Raw genomic sequence first — 25,177 nt, 5'->3', positions numbered from 1 at the left:
GACGATAGTGACATTTAAGAGGCATCTCGACAAATACATGAATAGGGTGGGAATAGAGGGAAACGGACCCAGGAAGTGTAGAAGATTGTAGTTTAGTCGGGCAGCATGGTTGGCACGGGCTTGGAGGGCCGAAGGGCCTGTTCCTGTGCTGTATATTTCTTTGTTCTTGTTCTATCCTCATTTAAGGAATTAAGCCGGTCCTTAAATCCTACCTCATCTGTCCATGCTAACAAACCATTCCATCATTGCACTTGCCTCATTAGATAAACAAAGGCACCCAAGTTTTATTTTGAATTGTATCATGGATCCTCAAAGCCAGCTTCGAATATTTTTCATACATCTAACTTCCCTGGACCGTAAAAAAAATCCTATCTTCTCCCCTGATCCTCATTTTCTTGGGAGAGTATATTATATTGAGTGAATGAAATGAAGTTTTGTTTTCTGCGATCATCTGATCACACAACCATAGAGAACATGATAAAATGTATCAATTGTAAAAAATAAAACAAATAATTTCAAATAAATAGTCCAAAAACATGAAAATATGGGAGTTGTTATAACACAAGTCATAAATCTTTTTTATTTTAACAAATTATCGCTGGATATTCTTTTCTTCCAATGGTTTTTACCCAAATGAATAAGAATGTGGAGAAACAAAGTATTATATTTACAATTCTTTGTTGACAGGACAGTGACAGATGCATTATGATCAAGGACTAGTATATTGGCTACATTCTATTTTCAAAAAATACGCAAACCCCACACCAGGGAAAGGAAAATAACTAACAAAGTATATGTCTCAAGAGTTGTATGGTCTTCCATTATTTTGCTGTTTGGTTGATAGGTCTCCTTAAGCAGGAGACCTAACAACCAAACCAGGCTCCCACTCCACCCATCTTTCTAATCTCTGCCATTTTCTTGTTCCAAGTTCCTGAGCCTCAAGGAGGGTTGGCCAGGTTTGAAAACGGGGCTAGTGTACTGATGGTCTGACTCCTTGGACAAGGGAAGTAGGAGGTCAGAGCTTAGGAATGCAGCTGGAAGAGAGTGTTTGAGTAAGATTCTACACCAGGAAAGAGCGGAAAGTGAACTGCAGAGCAAAGGTTGTCCATTGCAATCAGATGGAAGAGCAGAAAGAGTTGCAGTATAGGGGTAGGTGCTTTGAGAATGAGTCTCAACCCCCATGCATGACACATCACTGACGTAATATAGAAAATTAGTCATGCAATTCTCATACCTTAATCAAATCACAAGACAAAGCCTCAAATTGGTGAAGTAGATGACTACTCTTTTTTTTAAAAAAGGTAATTAGGATTCATGCTAGCAGTAACCTCACTTTATTTGAAGAAAAGAAATAGCAAGATCAAACAGACAACACAATTAGAAAAGTGAGTTGATAGAGAATTGCATTCATAAGAAAGAGGAAGGTTTATAATCTAAAACTTTTCCTCATTTGTACAGCTGACATAGTTATGACAAAATTATTCAGAAAAACAGAAGTGGGATTCGTAATAAATTAAACAAAAACAATTTGGACTGGTAACTGGGAATCATCCTGTTTCTAAAGCAAGAGATAACAACATGTTTGAAAACAGTGGTTTTCTTCCTCTTTGTAAATATAAATCTGGAACAATAACTTTGACATGCGTGGCAGCACAGTGGTTAGCACTGTTGTCTCACATCGCCAGGAGCCTGGGTTCAATTCCGGCCTTGGATGACGCTCTATGTAGAGTTTGTACTTTCTCCTCGTGTCTGTGAGAGTTTCCTCCAGGTTCTCCTGTTTCTTCCCAGTCCAAAGATGTGCAGATTAGGTGGAGTTACGCGAATAGGGTGGGGAGTGGGCCTAAGTACAGTGCTCTTTCACAGGGTTGATCCAGACTCGATGGGCTGAATGACTTCCTTCTGCACTGTAGGGATTCTATAGTTCTATGGGTGCAATTTTAAGTAACACATACACAACGGCCTAAATATTGAATACGAGTGTTTTTTTGTTAATATTTTTCACGAAACATCTACAGAATATTCCTTCCAACCAAAGATGTAAATATGACCCATTGCTATGTAGATGGAACTTTACTTTAAGATAAAAACTTGCACTTATAAAACACCTTTGATGGCCTCAGGCTGTTCCAAAGCTCTTTACTGTTGCAACGTAGAAAACGCAGCAGCCAATTTGCACAAGGTCTCACAAAGGGCAACAACTTATATTTGTTTAGTGCCTTTAAGATGATGTAATTTCAAGACACTTTAAAATTAGACCCAAGCCACAATGAAATAAATGACCAAGTGATCATTTTTTAATGATGTTGGCTGACCAGTACAAAAGGAAAAATCCTGTCTCTTTGAATGCTGCCAGGGATCTTTCTCAACTACCCAAGAGGGTAAATTGAGTCCTGATTTGCTTCCAAGAGGTTGTGTTCTTAAGCATCCTGGTAATCAGATGTATGTGAATTATTAAGTTATAATTAGGAAAGGGATTGTAGCCTAACAATGCTTGTGAGGAAAACAAATGTAGTTTTAGGGGGTTTATATTTGTATTGGTAAACAAGAGAAATAAGGTATAGTTTTAGGTGTGTTTAATTTAATGTTTCTGTGCCTGAAAGGGCAAAACCTATAGTTAAATTCACGCTGGACAAAGGTGTTTGTATCCGTGGGAGTTGGTTAAGTGCCAACTGTATTTCTATGTAATATAATCTTTATTATTGTCACAAGTAGGCTAACATTAACACTGCAATGAAGTTACTGTGAAAAGCCCCTAGTCGCTACACTCCGGCACCTGTTCGGGTACACAGAGAGAATTCAGAATGTCCAATTATCCCAAGAAGCACGTCTTTTGGGATTTGTGGGAGGAAACTGGAACATCCGAAGGAAACCCCGCAGATATGGGGAGAAGGTGCAGACTTCGCACAGACAGTGACCCAAGCCGGGAATCGAATCTGGTCCCTGGCGCTGTGAAGCAACTGTGCTATTGTGTCACCCCTCTTGTGCTTAGAGAGGGCTACAGCGTGAAAAATAAACACACAACATAAGCATGTGGCTGTTGCTGACTGGAGGTGCTTGCAAAAAAAACTTTTAGTTTTAGTTTATGTAATTTGAGAGCACTTGAAAACTAGATCTCAGGGAGTGAACATCTCTTCAATCTGCCAAAATAAAGACTGGACAGAATGGGAACTGCAAAGAGGCGGGTTTCTAAAGTACAAGTTACAGTACAGATAACTGGGAAATTGGGACAGAAAGACTGTCTAAGAAGTCTGGAGTTAGGTGAACAGAGACCAAGGTATTGTTGTGAGGAATTGAAGGAAAAGTAAACAGTGTTCCGAGTTAGAGAGACAATTGCAGTAACTAGATTTAACTTGATACAGTAGACTTCAGAGGTGGATGAAACGTTTGATATTAGTTTAATAGTCTAGGAATCGAGAGTTGAAGCAATTGTGAGCAGTTTGCATAACAGTCAAGACAAGGAAATCCTGAAGGAGTTGGTGGGAAATCTTGGACTCTATTTGCTGTTAATAGAATTTACAGTGCAGAAGAAGGAGGCCATTCTGCCCATCGTGTCCACACAGGCCCTCGGAAAGAGCACACTATTTAAGACCATGCCTCCACCCTATCCCTGCAACGCAGTAACCCCACCGAATCTTTTGGACACTAAGGGGCAATTTAGCATGGCCAATCCCACATGGCCAATCCCCTTGCCTGCACATCTTTGGACTGTGGGAGAAAACCGGAGCACCCCAAGGAAACCCACGCAGACAGTCACCCGACACCAAATTTAACCTGGGTCCCCGGAGCTGTGAGGCAGCAGTGCTAACCACTGTGCCACATAGTGGATGGAAAGATTTGTTTCAAAATGTCCTTTGTAAAACCTAGGCTGGATTTCAGAATCTAAACTGCCGTGGGAAGGCATTATTATGAGAGAAGATTTTAAAGTGTGTTTTTGGGAGTGGAGTGTGGAAACTCTCATGTGACAATCATCTGGGTGAACTCTGATGAGAAAACCAGATACTAAAATGGATTCGGAGCAGGTGTGTATTTGACCACAATCATCCGGTGTGCTTAACAGGGATTTTTTGTGTTAATGAGAGCATTGCAGCTGATGATGTACTTTTCCATCCATGTTGATCCTTAAATTTGTATGTATTTGTTAAACTAAAGGAACAGAAAAAGAATATTGTATTATAATCCAATTTTTCATGTTTAATTAATATTTTTCTTGTTAAAACTAATTATCGGTCCTGTGACTCTGTTTTCCACGTTTTATAAAACAAGAAGTAAATGTTACGGCTTTGAGCCAGGTTTCCATTCTGGGATTTTCCACCAAGTTATAACATCAGCTGGGATCTAAACATGTCGGAATTGACTTCCTGTGTTCAAACATCCACGCAATAGATGTGACAGACAACTGGTAACACCGGGAAATGACACTGCAAAAGCTGCATCTCATTCCCAAACTTTCATAACTTTAAGTATCATATTCAGAATTCTTAATTTTTTTTTCATTAATGCTCTCAAGGGAATAAAATCACCACCCTCATCAGGCACTGAACATATTAATAATATATGGGGATCATGAATCCAAAGGAAAATCTAATTGTCCCCATCAAGTAGAAGACTAGGTAATGATAGTATAGATTTTAAGGACAAGTGTTTGAAAAGCCCATGTTTGCTAAAAAAATTAAAAAGAACATTTTCTCACAAAGGGAATCATAGAATTTACAGTGCAGAAGGAGGCTATTCAGCCCATCGAGTCTGCACCAGCCCTTGGAAAGAGCACCCTACCTAAGCCCACACTTCCACCCTATCCCCATAACCCAGTAACCCCACCCAACCTTTTTGACACTAAGGGCAATTTAGCATGGCCAAGCCACCTAACCTGCATATCTTTGGACTGTGGGAGGAAACCAGAGCACCCGGAATCGAACCTGGGACCCTGGAGCTGTGAAGCAACTGTGCTAACCACTGTGCTATCGTACCCCTCATAATGAATGCGGACAGATAACTTGGCAACTTTCTGGGTTGGTGTCACAACCTTATCAAACTGCTTATCTCAAGAGGGATCACAATGAGTGTTCCACAAGTGCAAATGAGATCCTTCCACTTGCTGTTCTTCTTTCAGAAACAAGACAATAACTGATAAGGACCTAAATGAAAAGGCCCAGTTTGAAGGAAAGTTGTTTGAATGGCCAATACTTAATTTGGAAGCATTATTTGTCAGTTCGGGAGCAGCCACCTTTGGGCTTCATAATATAAGGCAGGAAGCTGCCAGCCCAAGAGAACACCATTGAACATCATAAGGGAGGGACTTTAAAACTGAAACTACTTCGTGACAGGAATCGAGGAAAATTTCCAGAAACAATTATCAGGCTGCTGTCGTTAAATAAAGATACCAAGGGCCACCACCTACAGTATTGTAGGAGTGAAAACAGGAGCCTTCACCCACTCCCAATAACTGCTCTGCTTGTTGAGTCCACCTGCAAAGGCAAACTCCAACACTTCAACTACTGAATTCATCGCAGTTGCTAAACCAAACCTCAAGTTTCAACCCTTTCACTTTGGAAAGAAGTTCGACCAACACTATCTCACAGAGATTAGTTTGAAGTCTCATTGTTAGTGTCTCGTTTTTCTTAACAACATTTCAATCTTTGTATCCATATTTTAGTTAAGAACATTCTCACATTTTCATAAGTAACTACTAGCAGTAGTTTTGTAATAAACTAACCTTTATCTTACCTGAGACTAAAGCTTGTCTGCTGGGTTATTTAAAAAAATGTTTTGTTCATTCATGAGCTGGGTCTGCATTTATTGCCCATCCCTAATTGCTCTGAACTGAGTGGCTTGCTAGACCATTTAAGAATCAACCATATTGCTGTGGATCTGGAGTCACATATAGGCTCCAGGTAAGGACAGCAATTTCCTTCCCAAAGGACACTAATGAACCAGTTGGGATTTTACGACAACCGACAGTTGTTTCATCATCACCATTAGTCTCTTAATTAAATAATTTACTGAATTTGAATTTCAATATCTGCCGCCTTGGAATTCAAACCCGGGTCCCCAGAACATTACCGTGGGCCTCTGAATTACCAGTCCAGTGACAATACCAGTACTCCATTGCCTTCCCCACTCAAATTAAAAGGGGACTACATACACACAAATTCTTAGCTCACAGTCCACTTCAAGGAAATGTCTTTCATGCGGTCATGACACCAGCCTCGAAAACAAACTATTCTTCAGGAACATGACTAGATGTGACTTGAGAGGACCAAGATCAATAGAAACACAGGCATGTGCCATTAAGTTTATAAGCAAAGACAAAGCAAAACAGCACTGGGAACTAAGGCCTCCAAGTCCCATGCTCAGCAACGAGCTTAGTGGATTGGAAAGGAAAAAGGAACAGTAAACAATCTGGTATGAGGAAATTTGTGCCAAAATAAAGGACAGATAGTGACACAAGAGGAAGGCAGGTACGCCTTCATAAGTATGCTTGGAGTGAGCATCAACTTTAATATAATCTTAGAATTCATAAAGGAATTTTTCCAAATTTTATTCAACTGCATAATGGATTCTTCTAGAAATCAGCTTCATTTCTTACCGTCCAAATTTATCCTTTTTGTTGAAATCAGCTCCACTGTTGAGCAACAGATTTAGACATTCCAGATTTCTAAAAAAAATGAAAATCAAAGTTAAACTACCAAACTATATTGAAATTCAGCAACCACATGAGCCGGAACTTGCACAGATTGAGTGGAAAATCCTGCCCATGCATAGCATTTTATGCACTCTAATAATAAACACTCCAACCTCAACTGTTTCCAACAGATGTAACTGTTGCCTATCCTGCCATTGCTAATTATTACATTAACAGTTTCTTATTGAATCATTATTTTTCTAAAACTTATAATACCATTGTATTTTGAAATGCCTTTTCCCCTGATGGGGTGCATTGTGGGTTCAGATTTGCAAATAATACCAAAAAAGAATACAATTAATTATTTAGAAGGTCTAAAGAAAGGATATTTATTTGATCAGGGGATTATCTCAAAGTTGGCAGATAGAACCAGTGTTATATTAAATGTGAGTATGAAGCATTTTGAATTTTAAAAAATTGCAATAATTATGCTCTAATCTAAATGAAAGTATCGTCAATACTATGGAGAGGGATTTTAGAGCACATGCAGAGTTCATTAATATCAGAAAGGCATCCTGGTAAGGCTTAAAACAAAATGTTTTATCACAAGCAGATATGGAATATAGAACCAAGAGGTAATGATAAGGCTATGTCAGACTGCAATAAGTCCTCAATTATAGTACTGGTTGCAGTATTGGGCTCCACACTATGAAATAATATTGAGACTTCAGTGACATTTACTTGAATGTCACCATACAAATACAAAGACAGCCTATAGAAATGTGGTCATTGTCATGAGAACAATGCAGATCACAGAGTGACATAATAATGTGCTTTAAGGAAGTAACAGACATATGAATGTACAAACAAGGATCAGGAGTTGGCCATTCAGCTCCTTGGCCTGCTCCGCCATTTAGTAAGATAACGACTGATCTGATAGTAACCTCAAATCTGCGTCAAGCCCACCCACAATATCCTACCACCCCTTTGCTTACCATGAATCTTTCCATGTCAACCTTAAGGATATTCAAAGGCTCTGCTTCCAGCACCTTTTCAGGAAGAGAGTTCCAAACACTGGGGATAGACTGGGGTTGTTTTCCATGGGGGGGGGGGGGGGGGGGGGAAGAGACCTGATTGAGCTGTATAAAATTATGAGGAGTCTAGATAGGGCGGCGAGGAAGGAACCTTTCCCCTTAGTGGGCAGCACGGTAGCATATTGGTTAGCACTATGGCTTCACAGCAGATCAGGATCCCAGGTTCGATTCCCGGCTCGGTTCGCTGTCTGTGCGGAGTCTGCACGTTCTCCCCCCGTGTTTGCATGGGTTTCCTCCGGGTGCTCCGGTTTCCTCCCACAAGTCCCGAAAGAAGTTCAATTAGGTAATTTGGATATTCTGAATTCTCCCTCTGTGTACACGAACAGGCGCTGGAATGTAGTGACTGGGGACTTTTCACAGTAACTTTGTTGCCGTGTTAATGTAAGCCTACTTGTGACAATAAAGATTATTAAAATTAGTGGAGGGGTCAATAGCCAGGGGGCAGAGAATTAAGGTAATGATTAGGGGGTTAATAGGAGATGTAAGGAAAAAACCTTTTCACCCAGAGGGTGGTGGGAATCTGTAATTCACTGCCTGAAAGAATGGTAGAGATGGATACCATCACACCATTTAAGAAGTATTTAGATGAGCACTTGAAATGCCATAGCAGACAAGGCTACGGACCAAGTGCTGGAAAATGGGATGAGAGTAAATAGGTGTTTGATGGCCTGCATGGACAAGATGGGCTGAATCATGTCTTTCCGTGCTGTAAAAACTCTGACTCACAACTCGAGTGAAATATCTTTGCCTCATTTCCGTTTTAAATGGGCGACCCTTTATTTTTAAACAGTGACCCGTTAGTTCTAAATTCTCCCACGTGAGGAAACATTCTCTCCACATCAACCCTGTTAAGACTCCTGAGGATCTTATGTTTCAATCAAGTTGTCTTTTACTCTTCCAAAATCCAGCAGATACAAGCCTAGCCGGACTAACCAATCCTCACAAAACAATCCACCCATTCCAATTAGACTTGTCTGAACTGCTTCCAATGCATTTACATTCTTCCTTAATAAATAATTTATTCATGGGACATGAGTGTCATTGGCTGGACCAGCATTTATTGTCCATTCCTAATTGCCCTTGAGGGGGCATTTAAGAGTCAACAACATTATTGTGGGTCTGGAGTCACATGTAGGATGGCAGATATCCTTCCCTAAGGACATTGGTGAACCAGATGGGTTTTTACAACAAATGACAATGGTTTCATAAGAACACAAGAATTAGGAACAGGAGTAGGCCATCTGGCCCCTCGAGCCTGCTCCGCCATTCAGTGAGATCATGGTTGATCTTTTGTGGACTCAGCTCCACTTTCCGGCCCGAACACCATAACCCTTAATCCCTTTATTCTTCAAAAAACTATCTATCTTTATCTTAATAACATTTAATGAAGGAGCCTCAACTGCTTCACTGGGCAAGGAATTCCATAGATTCACAACCCTTTGGGTGAAGAAGTTGCTCCTAAACTCAGTCCTAAATCTACTTCCCCTTATTTTGAGGCTATGCCCCCTAGTTCTGCTTTCACCCGCCAGTGGAAACAACCTGCCCGCATCTATCCTATCTATTCCCTTCATAATCTTATATGTTTCTATAAGATCCCCCCTCATCCTTCTAAATTCCAACGAGTACAGTCCCAGTCTACTCAACCTCTCCTCGTAATCCAACCCCTTCAGCTCTGGAATTAACCTTCATGGTCTTTAGACTTAATTCCAGACTTTCATTGAATTCAAATTTCATAATCTGCAGTTGTGGGATTTGAACCTGGATTCCAGAACATGATGCTGGGTCTCTGGATTACTGATCCAGTGACAATACCACTGTGCCACCACCTCACCTACCTGTACACAGTACTTCAACTGTGATCTCATGAGCTCGCTGTATAACTAAAGCATAACCTCGATAATCAATTCCCCTCGCTAATACTCTATTAGCTTTCCTAATTACATACTAACCTTTTGTGATTCATGCACTAATATACACAGATCCCTCAGCACCTGAGCTCTACAATCTCTCACCATTTGGATAATATGCTTCTTTTTTATTCTTCCTGCCAAAATGGACAACTTCACATTTTCCCACATTATACTCCATTTGCTTGATCTTTGCCCATTCACTTAATCTATGTCCCTTTGTGGCCTCCTTATGTGCTCTTCACAACTTACTTTCTCATCCCATCCACCCCTTCATCCAAGTTATTTATACAAACTGCAAACAGTTGAGTCCCTCAACTGATCCCTGTGTCACATCACTCGTTACATCTTGCCAAAAAGACACATTTATGCCTTCTCTCTGCTTTCTGTTAGCTAGCCAATCTTGTATCCATGCCAATATGTTAACCTCTATAAACATGAGATTTTATTTTCTGCAATAACTTCCAATGTGGCACTTTATCAAATGCCTTCTGGAAATCTAAGTATAGCACATCCACCGGTTTCTCTTTATCTACAGCATGTTACTTCCTCAAATAACTCCAATAAGTTGGTTAAACATTATTTCCCTTACACAAAACCACGTTGACTTCTCTGGATTACCATGAGTTTATCCAAATGCCCCGGCTATAACTTATTAATAATAGCTTCTGGGTAGCACGGTGGCGCAGTGGGTTAGCACTGCGGCCTCACGGCGCTGAGGTTCCAGGTTCGATCCCGACTCTGGGTCACTGTCTGTGTGGAGTTTGCACATTCTCCCCGTGTTTGCGTGGGTTTCGCCCCCACAACCCAAAAATGTGCAAGTTAGGTGGATTGGCCATGCTAAATTGCCCCTTAATTGGGGAAAAAAAAGAATTGGGTACTCTAAAAAAAAATTTTAAATAATAAAAAAAAATAATAGCTCCTAACATTTTCCCTATGACAGATGTTCAGCTCCAACAATTTACTCAGTACCACTTCTCTGGTGACTGTAATTGTCCAGTGACTCCCTTTCATTTCCTGATTTATAGATGTTTCTGGATGTTACTTGTATCCTCTATTGCGAAGACGGATGCAAAATACCTGTTCAATTCATCAGCCCTCCTTGTTTTCCACTCTCCAGACTCACTTTTTATAGGGCCAATGCTCACTTTGTTAACTCTTTCCTCTTTTAAATATTTATAAAAGCTCTATCTATTTTTACATTTCTGGCAAGCTTTCTCTCGTTCTCTAATTTTTACCTCCAATCTTTTAGTCATCCTTTGCTGTTCCTTATATTCATTCCAGTCTTCTGACCTGCCACCTGTCAATTTGATGTTTTTCTTTAAATATATGATCTTTAATATTTCTAATTAACCAGGGATGGTGAGTCTGTCCCTTCAACTATTTCTTACTCATTGGAATGTATCTATTCTGTACATTCTGAAAAATCGCCTTAAATGTTTGCCACTGCATCTCTATTGATCTATCCCATAACCTAATTTGCCAAATCACTTTAGTCAATGTGGCACTTTATCAAATTCCTTCTCAGCATTAGTCAGCTCAGCTTTCATGCCCTCATAATTGCCCTTATTTAAGTTTAAAACACAGTCTCAGACTCACTCCTCTCTTCTTCAAACCAAATGTAAAATTCCATCATATTATGGTCACTGCTACCCCTGGCACCTTCACTATGAGGTCATTAATTACTCCAATCGTATTGCACAACATAACAAGGATAATATAGATCCAAAGAGTCCTATAAAGTTGCTAGAAAAGGAGCAAGCCCAAGGGATGTGATAGCACTGGAAAGGAGATTGACCAGGATGTTGCCTGGCTGGAGAGTTTTGGTTCTGAAGATTAGATAGACTGGATTGATTTCCTTGGAGCAGAGGAGACTGCAGGCGGAAATGATAGAGATGAATAAAATGAGGGACAAAGAAAGAGTAGACAGGAAGAAGCTTTTTCTTTTGGTGGAGAGATCAATGACCAAGGGTCATAGATTGAAGTTAAGGGGCAGGAGGTTTAGAGGGGATGTGCACTTGCAATGCCAAGACATACAAGGCTATGGGCCAAGTACTGGAAAATGGGATAAGAGTACTTAGCTGGTTGTTTCTGAACGGTGCAGACGTGATGGGCTGAAGGGATCTTTCTAGTATGACTCTAGGATTGGGAGCAATTCAGAATTCAGCAAAGTAGGACGAAGAGATTAATTAAGAGGGGAGGACTAGGGTGACTGGTGACACAGTGGTTAGCACTGCTGCCGACGGCACCGAGGACCAGGGTTTGATCCCAGCCCCTGGTCATTGTCTGTGTGGGGTTTGCACATTCTGAATTGGAGATTGGCCACACTAAATTGGCCCTTAATTGGGAGAAAAAAAAATTGGGTACGATAAATTTATTTTAAAAAAAGAGAGGAGTACAAAAGTAAACTTGTAAGTATCATAAAAATAGACTGTAAAAGCTTCTAGAAGTAAAGAAAAAGAAAAAGATTAGTCAAGACAAACGTACGTCCCTTACAGTCCGAAACTGGAGCAAGGAAATGGCAGAACAATTAAACAACTACATTAGCTGTGACTTCATGGAGGAAGCCACAAATAACTTCCCAGAAATGCTAAGGAACTAAGGGACGGTGAGAGAAATTGAAAGAAATTAGTATAATAAAATCATTTGCACCCAAGAAAGTAATGACCCACGCAGACATGGGGATAATGTACAAATTCAACACAGGCAGTTACCCAGGGCTGGAAGTGAACCCGGGTTCTTGGCACTGTGAGGCAGCAGTGCTAACCACTGTGTCACCGTTCCGCCCTTGTATTTGTATTTTGAGAAAGGTTTTGATAAAATTCCACACAAGAGGTTAATGTACAAAATTAAAGAGCACAGGTCTGGGAGTAATGTATTGGCATGGATTGAGAATTGGTTAGCAGACAGGAAGCAGAGTAGGGATGAATAAATCTTTTTCAAAGTAATGCAAGGGCCCGTCTTGTTAATTCTCTTATTTCCCATCTCTTTTACTTAGTCATTATCATTTAGATCCATGGATATTCAATGGACATATAACACCTTTAAGTCGAGCAGAGCAAGTGAGGAACTCAAAAATTGCTAAATGGTACTGTGCTTTGGAGGTTTAGCGTTCGAACAGAAAAACTCAAGACTTTCTAGCATCCGAGAGATCGGAGGGATTCGGATCGATTGGTTCGCTGGTAGCCAATGAATTGACCGAATACTCATAGTATCATAGAATTTACAGTGCAGAAGGAGGCCATTCGTGCAGAAGGAGGCCATTCGGCCCATCGAGTCTGCACCGGCTCTTGGAAAGAGCACCCCACCCAAGGTCCACACCTCCACCCTATCCCCATAACCCAGCAACCCCACCCTACACTAAGGGCAATTTTGGACACTATGGGCAATTTAGCATGGCCAATCCACCTAACCCGCACATCTTTGGACTGTGGGAGGAAACCGGAGCACCCGGAGGAAACCCACGCACACACGGGGAGGATGTGCAGACTCCGCACAGACAGTGACCCAAGCCGGAATCGAACCTGGGACCCTGGAGCTGTGAAGCATTTGTGCTATCCACAATGCTACCGTGCGGTCTTATGAATACAGAATACTGTATTCTGCCTGGTGACAGGCGGTGATTGGGTCCTACCCATGTGGGATGGTTTTCAGAGAACCAGGGACAAGTCAGGTCCTGGATACGGAGAGAAGTAGCTGTGCGCTGCTGTCTCTCTCTCTTTTTCTCCAGAGGCTTTTGAGACCGTGTGAATTTACAGTGAACACCATTACACTCTGAAAGCAAAAACCTCTAACTGTAGGCTTAGACTGAAGAAAGGTGCACAGGATGACATTCATCTGAAACAGAGACTTTTATCCTTTTTATTTTTCTTCACACCCCCCTTTCTCCTCTGCATGTCTGTATGTATGTGTGTGTGTGTGTGTATATAATATGTATCGATATATATACACATATATAGAGGGTGGGATGAGTTAAAGAGGGGTGGTTAGGAATTAGATACTTCGCCAGTTGTATTTGCTGCCTATTTACTCATAGTTATTGTTATTAATAAAAATTAATTGTGATTAAATTTACAAACCTGGTGACAGTAGTTATTGGGCAGCCAAAGACCAAAGACTTTGGGTATTTTCTAAGAATGAATTGTTAATTTCAATTGTATTGCGACTCCAGGTCAAATGGAGCTGGAATTGACCGTGCACTAGCCCAGGGGTTGTAACAGTTGCAAGCGGTGACTAGTGGGATACTGCAGGGATCAGTGCTTGGGCTCCAGCTATTCACAATATCCATCAATGATTTGGATGAGGGAACCAAAAGTACGTTTGTTGATAACATGAACATTGTTGGGAATGTGAGTGATGAGCTCGACGTTAAAAGGTTTCAAGGTAATTGAGACAAGTTGAGTGAGTGGACAAATGCATAGCAGATGGAGTATAACATGGATAAATGTCAAGTTATTGAGAAGCAGAATATTATCTAAATGGTGATAGATTGAGAAATGTTGACGGAAGGGACCTGGGTGTCCTAGGACATCAGTTACTGAAAGCAAGCATGCAGGTAGGGCAAGCAGTTTGTTGGGCAAACGGTGGCCTTCATTGTAGGAAAACCGGAGCACAGAAGCAAAGATGTCATACTGCAGCTGCATCGGGCCTTGGTGAGACTACGCCTGGAGTAGTGTGTGCAGTTTTAGTCTCCTTATCTAAGGAAATATATACTTTCATTCATCATAGAGGGAGTGCAGCGAGGATTCACCAGGCTGATTCCTGTCTTATGAAGAGGGATCGTGTCTAGTGGGCCTGTATTCTTTTTTTAAAAATTTTTTTATAAAGAGTACCCAATTATTTTTTTTTCTGAACTAAGGAGCAATTTAGCATGGCCAATCAACCTACTCTGCACATCTTTGGTTTGTGGAGGTGACACCCACGCAGACATGGGGAGAATGTGAAAACTCAACACGGACAGTGACCCAGAGCAGGATCGAACCCGGGTCCTTGGCGCCGTGAGGCAGCAGTGCTAACCACCGTGCCGCCCCACCTGTGCCTGTATTCACTGGAATTTAGGAGGGCAACTAATTGAAATGTATAAAATTCTGACAGGACTGGACAGACTGAATGGTGTTTCCTTTGGCTGGGGGTCACAGTCTATGGATACGGGGTAGGTCATTTAGGACTGAAATGAGTAGAAACCTTTTCACCTAGAGGGTGGTGAGCCTGTGGAATTCTCTACCGCATGCTGTGGAGGCCAAGTCACTGAATATACTAAGGAAGGAAATAGATATATTTCTAGATTCTAAAAGTGTCAAGGGAAATGGGATAGCGTGGGAGTTTGGGGTTGACATAGAGGATCAGCCATGATCATACTGAATTGCAGAATAGGTTCTAGGGGCTGAATAGCCTACTCCTGCTCTTATTTTCTATGTAACACTTCATTCACAACATGCATTGGTATTTAAACATTTCATTGGGAAAAATTAACGACCAAATGCTAATGGTCAAATCAGGCAGTGTATTACCTCAGAGCAAAATTCTTGTATCGTTCTTATAATTTGCTGCTGGTGTCCAGAGCTTTTTATGCAATCGTCAATGAGGAATTAAGTGAATGAGTAATTAATTTATTTGGATGATTCAGTACACATTGGGTCATTAAAAGATGCTTCCACTGCCGTGTATGTTGTAGGTGAATGATGGAGAGATATGGAATTGTGTTGATCGGTGTTGTCTATCAGTAGCAAGCCACTGGTATTGGGTCACTAACAAGACTGTGTTTGCGTTATACAAGCCATTGCTTATAACAAGAAAATAGTATTAGCACAAACCTGCCTGCTGTAAGAGATGGAGACTCTTATGTATTTACATGGAAATAAATGATGACCTGGTGTAATTTCTCTAAATGGCCATTATCCATGGTTAAGTTAGGACAGGGTGCTTCCCAAGACAAGAATTGCTGAGGGGTAGGAACCACATCCAATTCTCTTTTGAACTACTGCCAAATGTAACAACCTATTTTTGTCCTGGCTAAAATCAGGTACTAGAACAGAGAATTGGAATCAAAAAGGATAACTTGGGATATTCATGTATGACTTAATAACCCATAAAGCCTTGGGGGAACCACTCCAAATATCTTCACAATGATATTCGAAGAATGCCATTGGAATCTCCAGAATTCATTTAAATGCCTTCAAATTATTAGCAATTTTAAAGCACAAGACAATTTTTTACAGTCACTAAGTTTGTCCAAACAGTATCTTTAATAAACTAAAATAATAAATTATGTTACTTGACTACCCTATAAATAAAGTCAAGACTGCGTGCAAGTGTGATCTTCCAATATGGCAGCAGAGTCATTGAACTGGAAGAAAACAGTAAAGCTTTGCATAGCAAGATGCCTTCATGTAAGCTTTCCTGATCAAGATCATGTTTGACAGCAGTACTTCATTTGCATTCACGTTGTAATTTGCCCATCTCAGACACAGATAATGGTGTTAGTATTTTCCAACTGCTGCTCCATGAGATATAGGGATATAATTATGGTTATCGACAGCGCTGTTGATGGCTCAATGCTACTTACTCAAAAAAAAGCAAAAAGATCATTACTCACCCTCCAGCAGCAGCTGCATGAAGACAAGTCCTGCCAAATTCATCTGGGGTGTCTATATCAAAGCCTGTAAAATGAATAAGGTTTTTGTGAAACCACAAAAGGAACATTCATCTCTTCTGCCAAATTGTCAGCAGAACCTTTAAAGCTGAACTGGTGCTAAGCAGGGTCTTGTTTAACATACACAATCTAACAATAGCGACAGTGTAAAAAGATTGAAAGCAACTTTTTACATTGTCAAAAAATTAGAAAATTATTCGCATCAATTGTTTCAAATAATCAACTGACAATCCCAATCCACACACTTCACTGGTAGTCTGATATTCACTTAACATGATGTTACCTCACAGTATACAAGATATAGAACTTTGATTGGATGACATGTGATCAGGGTAGTGGTCGAAGTTTGGAGGGAAAATTACTTACGTTAAGGTAATCAGTATATAGCAGCTGTAATAGTCAAGGGGAATTTATTTTCAGCAAATTCCCAATTTCTTCTAATAAACAAGTGACAACACCAAGTTTCTACAGTCCAATAACTAGTTTGCAGCAGACAAGGAATTCAGATTCATTAAACATTTCCAGGTGTACTACATGCAATATTCAGACATACTTGTGCATGACTTTTTGGGGTATTTATCTTTTATTTTACTTAGTCTTCATTTAATGTAGTAAACAAAGAAATGTATGTGGTTTGGGGGAGTGGAAGTCTTTGGGAGGTGAAGCGGGTAACTTTTTTAACAAACTCCTGTTTTTCTTTCTAAATTTAGAGTGTGGCCAATCCACCTACCCTGCACATCTTTGGGTTGTGGGGGTGAAACCCATGCAAACACGGGGAGAATGTGCAAACCCCACACGGACAGTGGCCCAGAGCAGGGATTGAACCTGAGACCTCGGCGCTGCGCTAACCAACGAACTCCTGATTCCACATCATAAAAATGGCCACCTGATTATGCAGGAACCAACTGAAGTGAAGCAAGCAGAATTGGGATCTCATGCTCAACTTTAAACAATATATAGACTGCAAGAGCATTGGAATTAACTTGAAAAGGTAATGTACACTTATCATGGGTTAGAAATTAGTCTCATGCGGCAGTGCAAAATGAGCGTTATAGGAAACAGCATTATCAGAAATATGCAGAATTGACTGCAATAGAATTAAATAATGTGACAATAAGCGATTTTCATTTAAGGGCCTGGTTTAGCACACTGGGCTAAATCGCTGGCTTTTAAGCAGACCAAGGAAGGCCAGCAGCACGGTTCAATTCCTGTACCAGCCTCCCCGAACATGTGCCGGAATGTGGCGACTAGGGGCTTTTCACAGTAACTTCATTGAAGCCTACTTGTGACAATAAGCGATTTTCATTTCAAATATCAGAGGTTGCTTTTTATGGGTTGCTGGTTCGATACTGCTCATTTTGCACCACCTGAGAAGGATTTCTACTCCCACATTCTTGATTATCTTTGCTTTAAGAATCAGCATAGGGGATCTCTGGTGGAGGCCATGGTCTGATCGGCCGCACACAAAGTGGCTCCTGGCTGGAAGTGTCAGTTTGGTCCTTTTTACCCGATTAAAGGGGAATTTTGATGGATAAAGTGTGAGGAGAGTGGAAAGTGATTGTCGCTCCCCCGGATTGGAATGTCTACGGGCTATCGAACCCAGTTAAAGTCGGTGAGAGTCCTGGCCCAGGAGTTGCAGAAGACTCATGGCAGAGCACAAGTTGGGAAGATGACGCAGGTGGAAGGGACGTCGCCGACGGTTAAACAGCTGATGGAACAGTTGATGAGTTTTATTAAGGGGGAATTTCGACAGCAACGAAAGGAGATGCAGAGAGACTGGTAAGCGTGATTGAGGTGGCAGTAGCACCGCTTCGCGGGACCCTGGATCGGATGGAGAGCACTTGGAGACGCAAGGAGCGATGATCCAGGAGGTGGAAAAGGTGGTGTCTGACCAGAATGCGTAGTTGGAGGCGGAGATGGCAATTCTGGGTGATATCCGTAAGGTGTAGCATGCAAGGTTGGTTTACCAAGAGCATAGGTCTCGGTGGCAAAATCTTTGTGAGTGGGCCTGCCGGAGGGAGTGCAGGGAACGAATGCCACGGGCTACGTCGCACAGATGTTTGCCAAGTTGGTGGAGGAGAGAGATTTTGACAAGGCCCTGGAGGTGGGGCGCACAGGTCGAGGTAGAAGCCGAGGGCTGGGGAGCCACCACGAGTGGTGATTGTGTATGCACAAGTTCCAGGACAAAGAAAAGACCTTGAGGTGTGCCAGGGCAAGTCGGGACTGCAGCTGGGAAGGAAACCGAATTTGGATCTACCAGGATATTGGTGCTGACCTGACCAAGAGACAGGCAGAGTTTAATAGGGCTAAAACTGCGCTTGTCCGGCACAACGGTTTGGTGTGCTGCATCCGGCCAAACTTTGGGTAACTTTTGACGGTCGCAAAAATTATTTCTTGATGCCGGAGGAGGTGAATGGCTTTGTTAAGGAGCATGGGTTGGGGTAGGGCTGAGTAAGGGACTTGTGTACCATCCGTATGTTTTTGGACAAATTTGTACTTTGCGTACCCTTTGTATCTTTTATATCCTGTACACTTTGTTTAACCTTTTTGCACATTTTGTACATTGTTATATCTTTCTGTGCCTGTGTTCAGTTTATGATTGGTTATGCTAGCGTGTGTGCGGGTTCTTGGGGATAATTGCTAACTTTGTGTATGGGGCATCTGGAGAAGATAAAAGTTCATTCCGAGGGGGTAGAAGGAGGGGTTTTACTTGTGATGGAGGCTGTTTCTATCCGTGTTTGAGGAATTGTTTTTGGGGGGGGGGGGGCGGGGGGGATTAATGATGGGAAAATTGAACAAGCTGTATGTACTTTGTCTTGCGCTATGTTGACGCATTTGAATGTGCTTGGAAAAAAAAGAACCAGCATTGAGGGCTGTAAAGGCAGCGGGAGGGGGCTAAATGATCATCATTGGGGCCTAAGCACCAATTTGTAGCTAAAAGTTTAACTTTAGTACAAATACCTGAGGACAACAGCTTTCGACAGCAATCAGAAAAGCCACTTAAGGCTGCTAGATGTAGTGGAAACATTCCGTGAATACCCCGGCTAGAGGAAAAACAGAATTTTTAAAAAGTTTAATTTATTCAAAAATCACATTACTCGTAGAATTAAAAACTGTTTTCCTAAATTAAAATCTTCACAATCCTTTTTAGCAAAATCAAAATAAGTTGCAGAATCAAAAGCTGAGATTTTAAATATCTGATTATAAGTTATCGTACAATGATCTTTCTCTCAGTTCCCATATTGTTTGCTAAAACGAGATCTGGGCAAATACATAGATTAAAATGCAAGAAAACTATATACATACTAATTAAAATGTAACACACATAGTTGAAGATATACAATTGGAAAGAATGCAATATGTACTCAGCCTGTGAACAAATGAAATCACAACACTGTACTTGAATCAGCATCTAGCTAGTGTCACAATAGCGGATACAGAACAATTGTATCGTTACATGAAATGCCATGGATACTTTTCAGAAACGTGATTACTTGCTACATAAATATAAATTTTTTCTTCATTAGTAATACTGCTTGCAGGAGTAATCCCCTACAAGTAATCCTCAGTGGGGCAGCACGGGTGGCTCAGTGGTTAGCACTGCAGTCACACACGCTGAGGTCCTAGGTTTGATCCCGGCTCTGGGTCACTGTTCATGTGAAGTTTGCACATTCTCCCCGTGTGTGTGTTGGTTTCGCCCTCACAACACAAAGATGTGCAGGGTAGGTGGATTGGCCACGCTAAATTGCCCCTTAATTGGAAAAAATTAATTGGGTACTCTAAATTTATTTTTTAAAAAGCAATCCTCAGTGAATAGTTGTTCCAAATGTGCTTCTGGCTTCAGAAATTAAAGTTTCTTAATTGTTAATATATTAAATTATCTGGCACATGTAAAGCAAAGAGCTTGTGACTAATAAGTGCAGATAACGCACACACATACTTCTATAGAAATCTACATACTGCCATGAATGCTGAGTTTTACAGGAAGGCTGAGTTTTAAAATGCTCCCTCCAATTTTAAAAGTCATTTACGGGATGTGGGAGTCGCTGGTTAGGCCAACATTTATTGCCCGTCCCTAGTTGCCCTCAGGAGGTGGTGGTGAGTTGCCTTCTTGAACAGCTGCAGTCCCCGTGGTATAGGTACACCCACAGTGTTGTTAGGGAGGAGGTTCCAGGAAATTGACCCAGCAATAGTGAAGGAACGGTGATATATTTCCAAATCGGGGTGGCGAGTGCCTTGGAGGGGAACCTCCAGGTGGTGGAGTTCCCAGGTATCTGCTGTTCTTGTTCTTCTAGGTGGTAGTACCATAGAGTCATAGAATCATAAGGCATAGAAAAGGCCCTTCGGCCCAACGCAACAGCGCCAGTGAAATACAACCAGCTAACTATTCTAATCCCATGTTCCAGCACTTGGCCCATAGCTTCGATATGCCCTGGGATCACAAGTGCATATCTAAATACTTATGTTTTGAGGGACTCTGCCTCCACCACCCTTTCAGGCAGCGACTTCCAAACTCCCACCACCCTCTGAGTAAAAAGGTTTTTCCTCCCAACCCCCTAAACGTCCTGCCCCTCGTGGGTTTGGAAGATGCTGCCAAAGGAAACTTGGCAAGTGAAACAGAAGTCATGATAATCACTTCAGTTCAGAGAAATGCCCATGAGACCTGGTTCATGGGGAGAGAAATTCAAAACAAAATTCATTGGCAGTCTAACACTTTGCAGTTAAAAAAAATAACAGCTGCTGCTAAAGATGGGGATATAAAGAAGCTGCAGCTGGATTGCTTTGTGCTATAGACCATGCAGGATGCTGGCAAGAGTTTGGTTTCTGTTCAAAAAAGGGACAAGAGAAACAAGGTCTTGAACATTTAAGGAATGTAGAGTCACAAAGGTGTGCTAGAATTCTTTGAAGATCTAACTAGTAGAGCTGACCAGGGAAAACCAGTCGATGTGGTTTATTAGACTTTCAACAAGGTCTCTCATAGCAGATTAATATATAACCTTAAAACGCAAGGGATTACAAGTAGTATTTTGAGCTGGATAGAAAGCTGGTTAGCAGAAAAGTTGGAATAAATAGATCTTTTTCCGATTGGCAGGCAGTGACAAATGGGTTACCGCAGGGATCTGTGCTAGGACCCCAACTGTTCACATTATATATTAATGATTTGGACGATGGAACTAAATGTATTATCTCCTAATTTGCAGATGATACAAAGTTGGGTGGGAGGGTGAGCTGTGAAGAAGATGCAGAGATACTTCAGCGGGATTTGGACAGGCTGAATGAGTGGGCATATGCATGGCAGATGCAGTATAATGGGATAAATTGTGAGGTTATCCGCTTTGACAGCAAAAATAGGAAAGAAGATTATTATTTGAATGGGTGTAAATTGAGAGAGGCAGATATTCAGCGAGACCTTGGTGCCCTCCTGCATCAGTCGCTGAAAGTAAGCGCGTAGATACAGCAGACAGTAAAGAAGGTAAAAGGTATGTTGTCCTTCATAGCGAGAGGATTTGAGTATAGGAATAGGGATGTTTTACTGCAATTGTATAGGGCAATGGTGAGGCCACACCTGGAGTATTGTGTATAGTTTTGGTGTCCTTATCGGAGGAAGGATGTTCTTGTTATGGATGTGGTGCAGCGAAGGTTTACCAGGCTGATTCGTGGGACGGTGGGACTGTCATATGAAGAGAGACTAAGTCGGTTAGGGATATATTCATTGAAGTTCAGAAGAGTGAGAGGAGATCTCATATAAACTTCTCAAACTCTGACAGAATGAGACAGGGTAGATTCAGAAAGAATGTTCCCGATGGTGGGGGAGTCCAGAACTAGGGGTCGTAGTTTGAGGATAAGGACTGAGGTGCGGAGAAATTTCTTCACCCAGAGAATGGTGAATCTGTGGAATTCACTACCACAGAAAGTAGTTGAGGCCAAAATGTGTAATTTCAAGAAGGAATTAGATATCGCACTTGGGGCTAAAGTGATCAAGGGTTATGGGCGTAGGTTGGATCAGGGTATTGAACTTGACGATAGGCCAGGATCATAATGGAGGAGCAAGCTTGAAGGGCTGAATGGTCTTCTCCTGCTTCTATGTTCTACGTATGAACATGATGGTGGTGTCCTTGTATTTCAACACAGCATTCAGGGCACCTACACCATTGCAAGATTGCATGGGAGCTGCTGCTCGTCTTTTTGCTATTAAAAATAAAACAATGCTAACGAACACCCTTAGAACTTTTAAATGGTTAATTAAGGAAGTTTAAAAGTTTGTTTAATCGCAAGTAGTAAAAGTCCATAAATGTAAAATGTCTTCCTTCCAATGAAGATTAGGCTACTTCAGAGAACAAAGCTTTTAAAACTTGAATTGCACTCAAAATTTTTGACCAAGATATATCCTCCTGGGGCGGGATTCTGCCGTAATCGGCGGGGGCGGGGCATCTCCGGTGGGAAGGAGTGGAGTGAACCACTCCGGCGTCGGGCCACCCCAAAGGTGCGGAATCCTCCGCACCTTCAGGGACTAGGCCGGCCTCGGAGTGGTTTACACCGTGCCGGCCAGCGGGGAAGGGGCTTGGTGCCACGCCAACCGGCGCCGAAGGGCCTCCGCCTGCCAGCACGAGTTGGCGCACGCGCGGGAGCGCCAGCGTGTGGTGACGTCATCCCAGCGCATGCGCAGAGAGCTTCGTCTCCGCACCGGCCATGGCGGACTGCTACAGCCGCCGGTGCGGAATAATAGAGTGCCCCCACGGCACAGGCCTGCCCGCGGATCGGTGGGCCCCGATCGCGGGCCAGGCCACCGTGGGGGCACCCCGCGGGGCCAGATGCGCCGCCCCCCCCCCCCCCCCCCCCCCCCCCCCCGAGACCGCCCGTGCCGCCAGGTCCCACCAGTAAGGACCTACTCTAATTTACGCCGACGGGACCGGCAAACAAAAAAACGGGCGCCCACTCGGCCCATCGCGGGCCGGAGAATGGCTGGGGGGGGGGCGCAGTCAGCGGCCGCCAACCAGCGCAGCGCGATTCCCGCCCCCGCCAAGACCTCACCGCCAGAGAATTCGGCAGCCGGCGGGGGCGTGATTCACGCCCCCCCCGGCGATTCTCCGACCCGCTGGGGGGTTGGAGAATCCCGCCCTTTGTTCTTTAAACTGCAGTTATCTAATATCAATACATGGAGCAATCAACTCCAGTATGTGAACTGAGATCATTCATTTATGCTCTTCTCAACAGGCACCTTGATTTATAGATGTTTTAGTAAATCACAACACACAGTTACAATTCTTTAAACTACAAGACTAGTTGACAAAATATTTTTTTAAAATATTAGTCTGTGTTACCTGCAATTTTAGGCATCTATTTCGAAGAGCATTTACAGAAGATTCACAGAATCATTCGAAGAATAGGGATACCATGTTCTGAAACAAGACTCATTAAACTGAATTTCTGTAAGATGGTGATGGGGTTACAAAAGACCTTAGATGGCTATGCTGGATATCCCAGGAGAGAGGGCGAGGAGGCGAGAGAGGGAGCAAGCGAGGGGGTAAGAGAGAGGGAGCAAGAGAGGGAGCGAGAGAGTCCTAGTCCTCAGCAGTGACGGGAAATGCTCAACAAAACCGCACATGGACATGTCAACTGGACAAGGTTGGGTTCAGCTCTGATGCTTTTACAGTTGAACTGTCTACCACTGTCCATCAAATTCACATATGATGCACGTTCAAGTAGTGGCAACGTCAATAATTTGTACTCACTTTGCTGTGTCCGCTCCACTGGTGATTAGTGTGTTTATAAGAAGTTCATGGCCATAACGAGCAGCTATATGCAAGGGAGTATTACCATTCTTATCTTCACAATCTATTGCTGCACCTATAGGAGAAAAATAAATCCATCATTAGAAGCATGTTTAAACTTGCAAAAACTGCATTTTGTTACTACTTAATGGATGTTTTGAATAAGGCAGATAATACTTCATTAGATGTACAGTTTAGCACTAGCTTAAAAAAAAGTTAATACCAATGTCATAATCTGTTCTCTCATCATAAAATCATATCAAGGACTTCCGGTTGCGGCTATGCAGAGTTAAGTCGCACGTTTGGCAGCTCCCGCAAGAAACTGACTTTTGGGCTCTTTTTAGAGCCCGTAACGGCGCTTGCTCGACGTTTCCCGGTGTGGGAAGGAGATAGCAACATTCCCCCAATAGCGTATGGCTTGGACCAGGAGTGGGGCGATCAAAAAAGTGGCAGTGAAGCAAAAGAAGGTGCGAGGGAGGAAGACCAAGATGGCGGCGGGTGGAGACCAGGCAGCGTGGATGCAGTGGGCGCAGGAGCAGTAGGAGTTTCTTCTGCGCTGCTTTACGGAGCTGAAAGCGGATCTGCTGGCGCCAATGAAGGAGTCAATCGATAAGCTGCTGGAGACCCAGACGGCCCAAGGGGTGGCGATCCGGGAGGCCCGGCAAAAGGTCTCTGAGAACGAAGATGAGATCCTAGGCCTAGCGGTGAAGGTGCATGAGGCACTCCATTAAAAAATGGCAGCAGAGGTTCGAGGAGATGGAGAACCCGTCGAGGCGGAAGAATCTGCGGATCTTGGGCCTCCCGGAGGGATCGGACGTGGGGGCCTATGTGGTCATCATGCTGAATTCGCTGATGGGAGCGGGGTCCTTCCAGAAGCCCCTGGAGCTGGAGGGGGCCCACCGAGTGCTGGCGAGGAGGCCCAAGCCCAACGAGCCGCAGCGGGGGGGTGCTGGTGCGGTTCCACCGGTTTGCTGATCGGGAGTGCGTACTAAGGTGGGCCAAGAAGGAGTGGAGCAGCAGGTGGGAGAACGCGGAGGTCCAGGTCTACCAAGATTGGAGCGCGGAGGTGTCGAAGAAGAGGGCCGGGTACAATCAGGCGAAGGTGGTGCTGCACAGGAGGGGGGTGAAGT

At 42.7% G+C, this 25,177-nt stretch overlaps 1 protein-coding gene across 4 annotated transcripts in view; it reads right to left on the bottom strand.

Annotated features, from left to right (window-relative positions):
* The window catches only part of ankrd28b (ankyrin repeat domain 28b), a 291,957-nt gene that overhangs the window by 82,134 nt on the left and 184,646 nt on the right, over positions 1–25,177 (bottom strand). For all 4 annotated transcript variants that reach the window (XM_072508769.1, XM_072508768.1, XM_072508767.1 and 1 more), the window contains 4 exons: positions 24,009–24,123; positions 19,237–19,319; positions 16,219–16,282; positions 6,587–6,655 (listed from right to left, as the gene is read on the bottom strand). In XM_072508769.1, coding sequence (XP_072364870.1) covers positions 6,587–6,655; positions 16,219–16,282; positions 19,237–19,319; positions 24,009–24,123 — 331 coding nt within the window. The remainder of the gene's footprint in view (positions 1–6,586; positions 6,656–16,218; positions 16,283–19,236; positions 19,320–24,008; positions 24,124–25,177) is intronic.

Source organism: Scyliorhinus torazame, chromosome 6, assembly GCF_047496885.1.
Source record: "Scyliorhinus torazame isolate Kashiwa2021f chromosome 6, sScyTor2.1, whole genome shotgun sequence".
Lineage (NCBI taxonomy): Eukaryota > Metazoa > Chordata > Chondrichthyes > Carcharhiniformes > Scyliorhinidae > Scyliorhinus > Scyliorhinus torazame.
The sequence above is the reverse complement of the archived record's forward strand: the minus strand, read 5'-3'. Positions and strand labels throughout refer to the sequence as shown.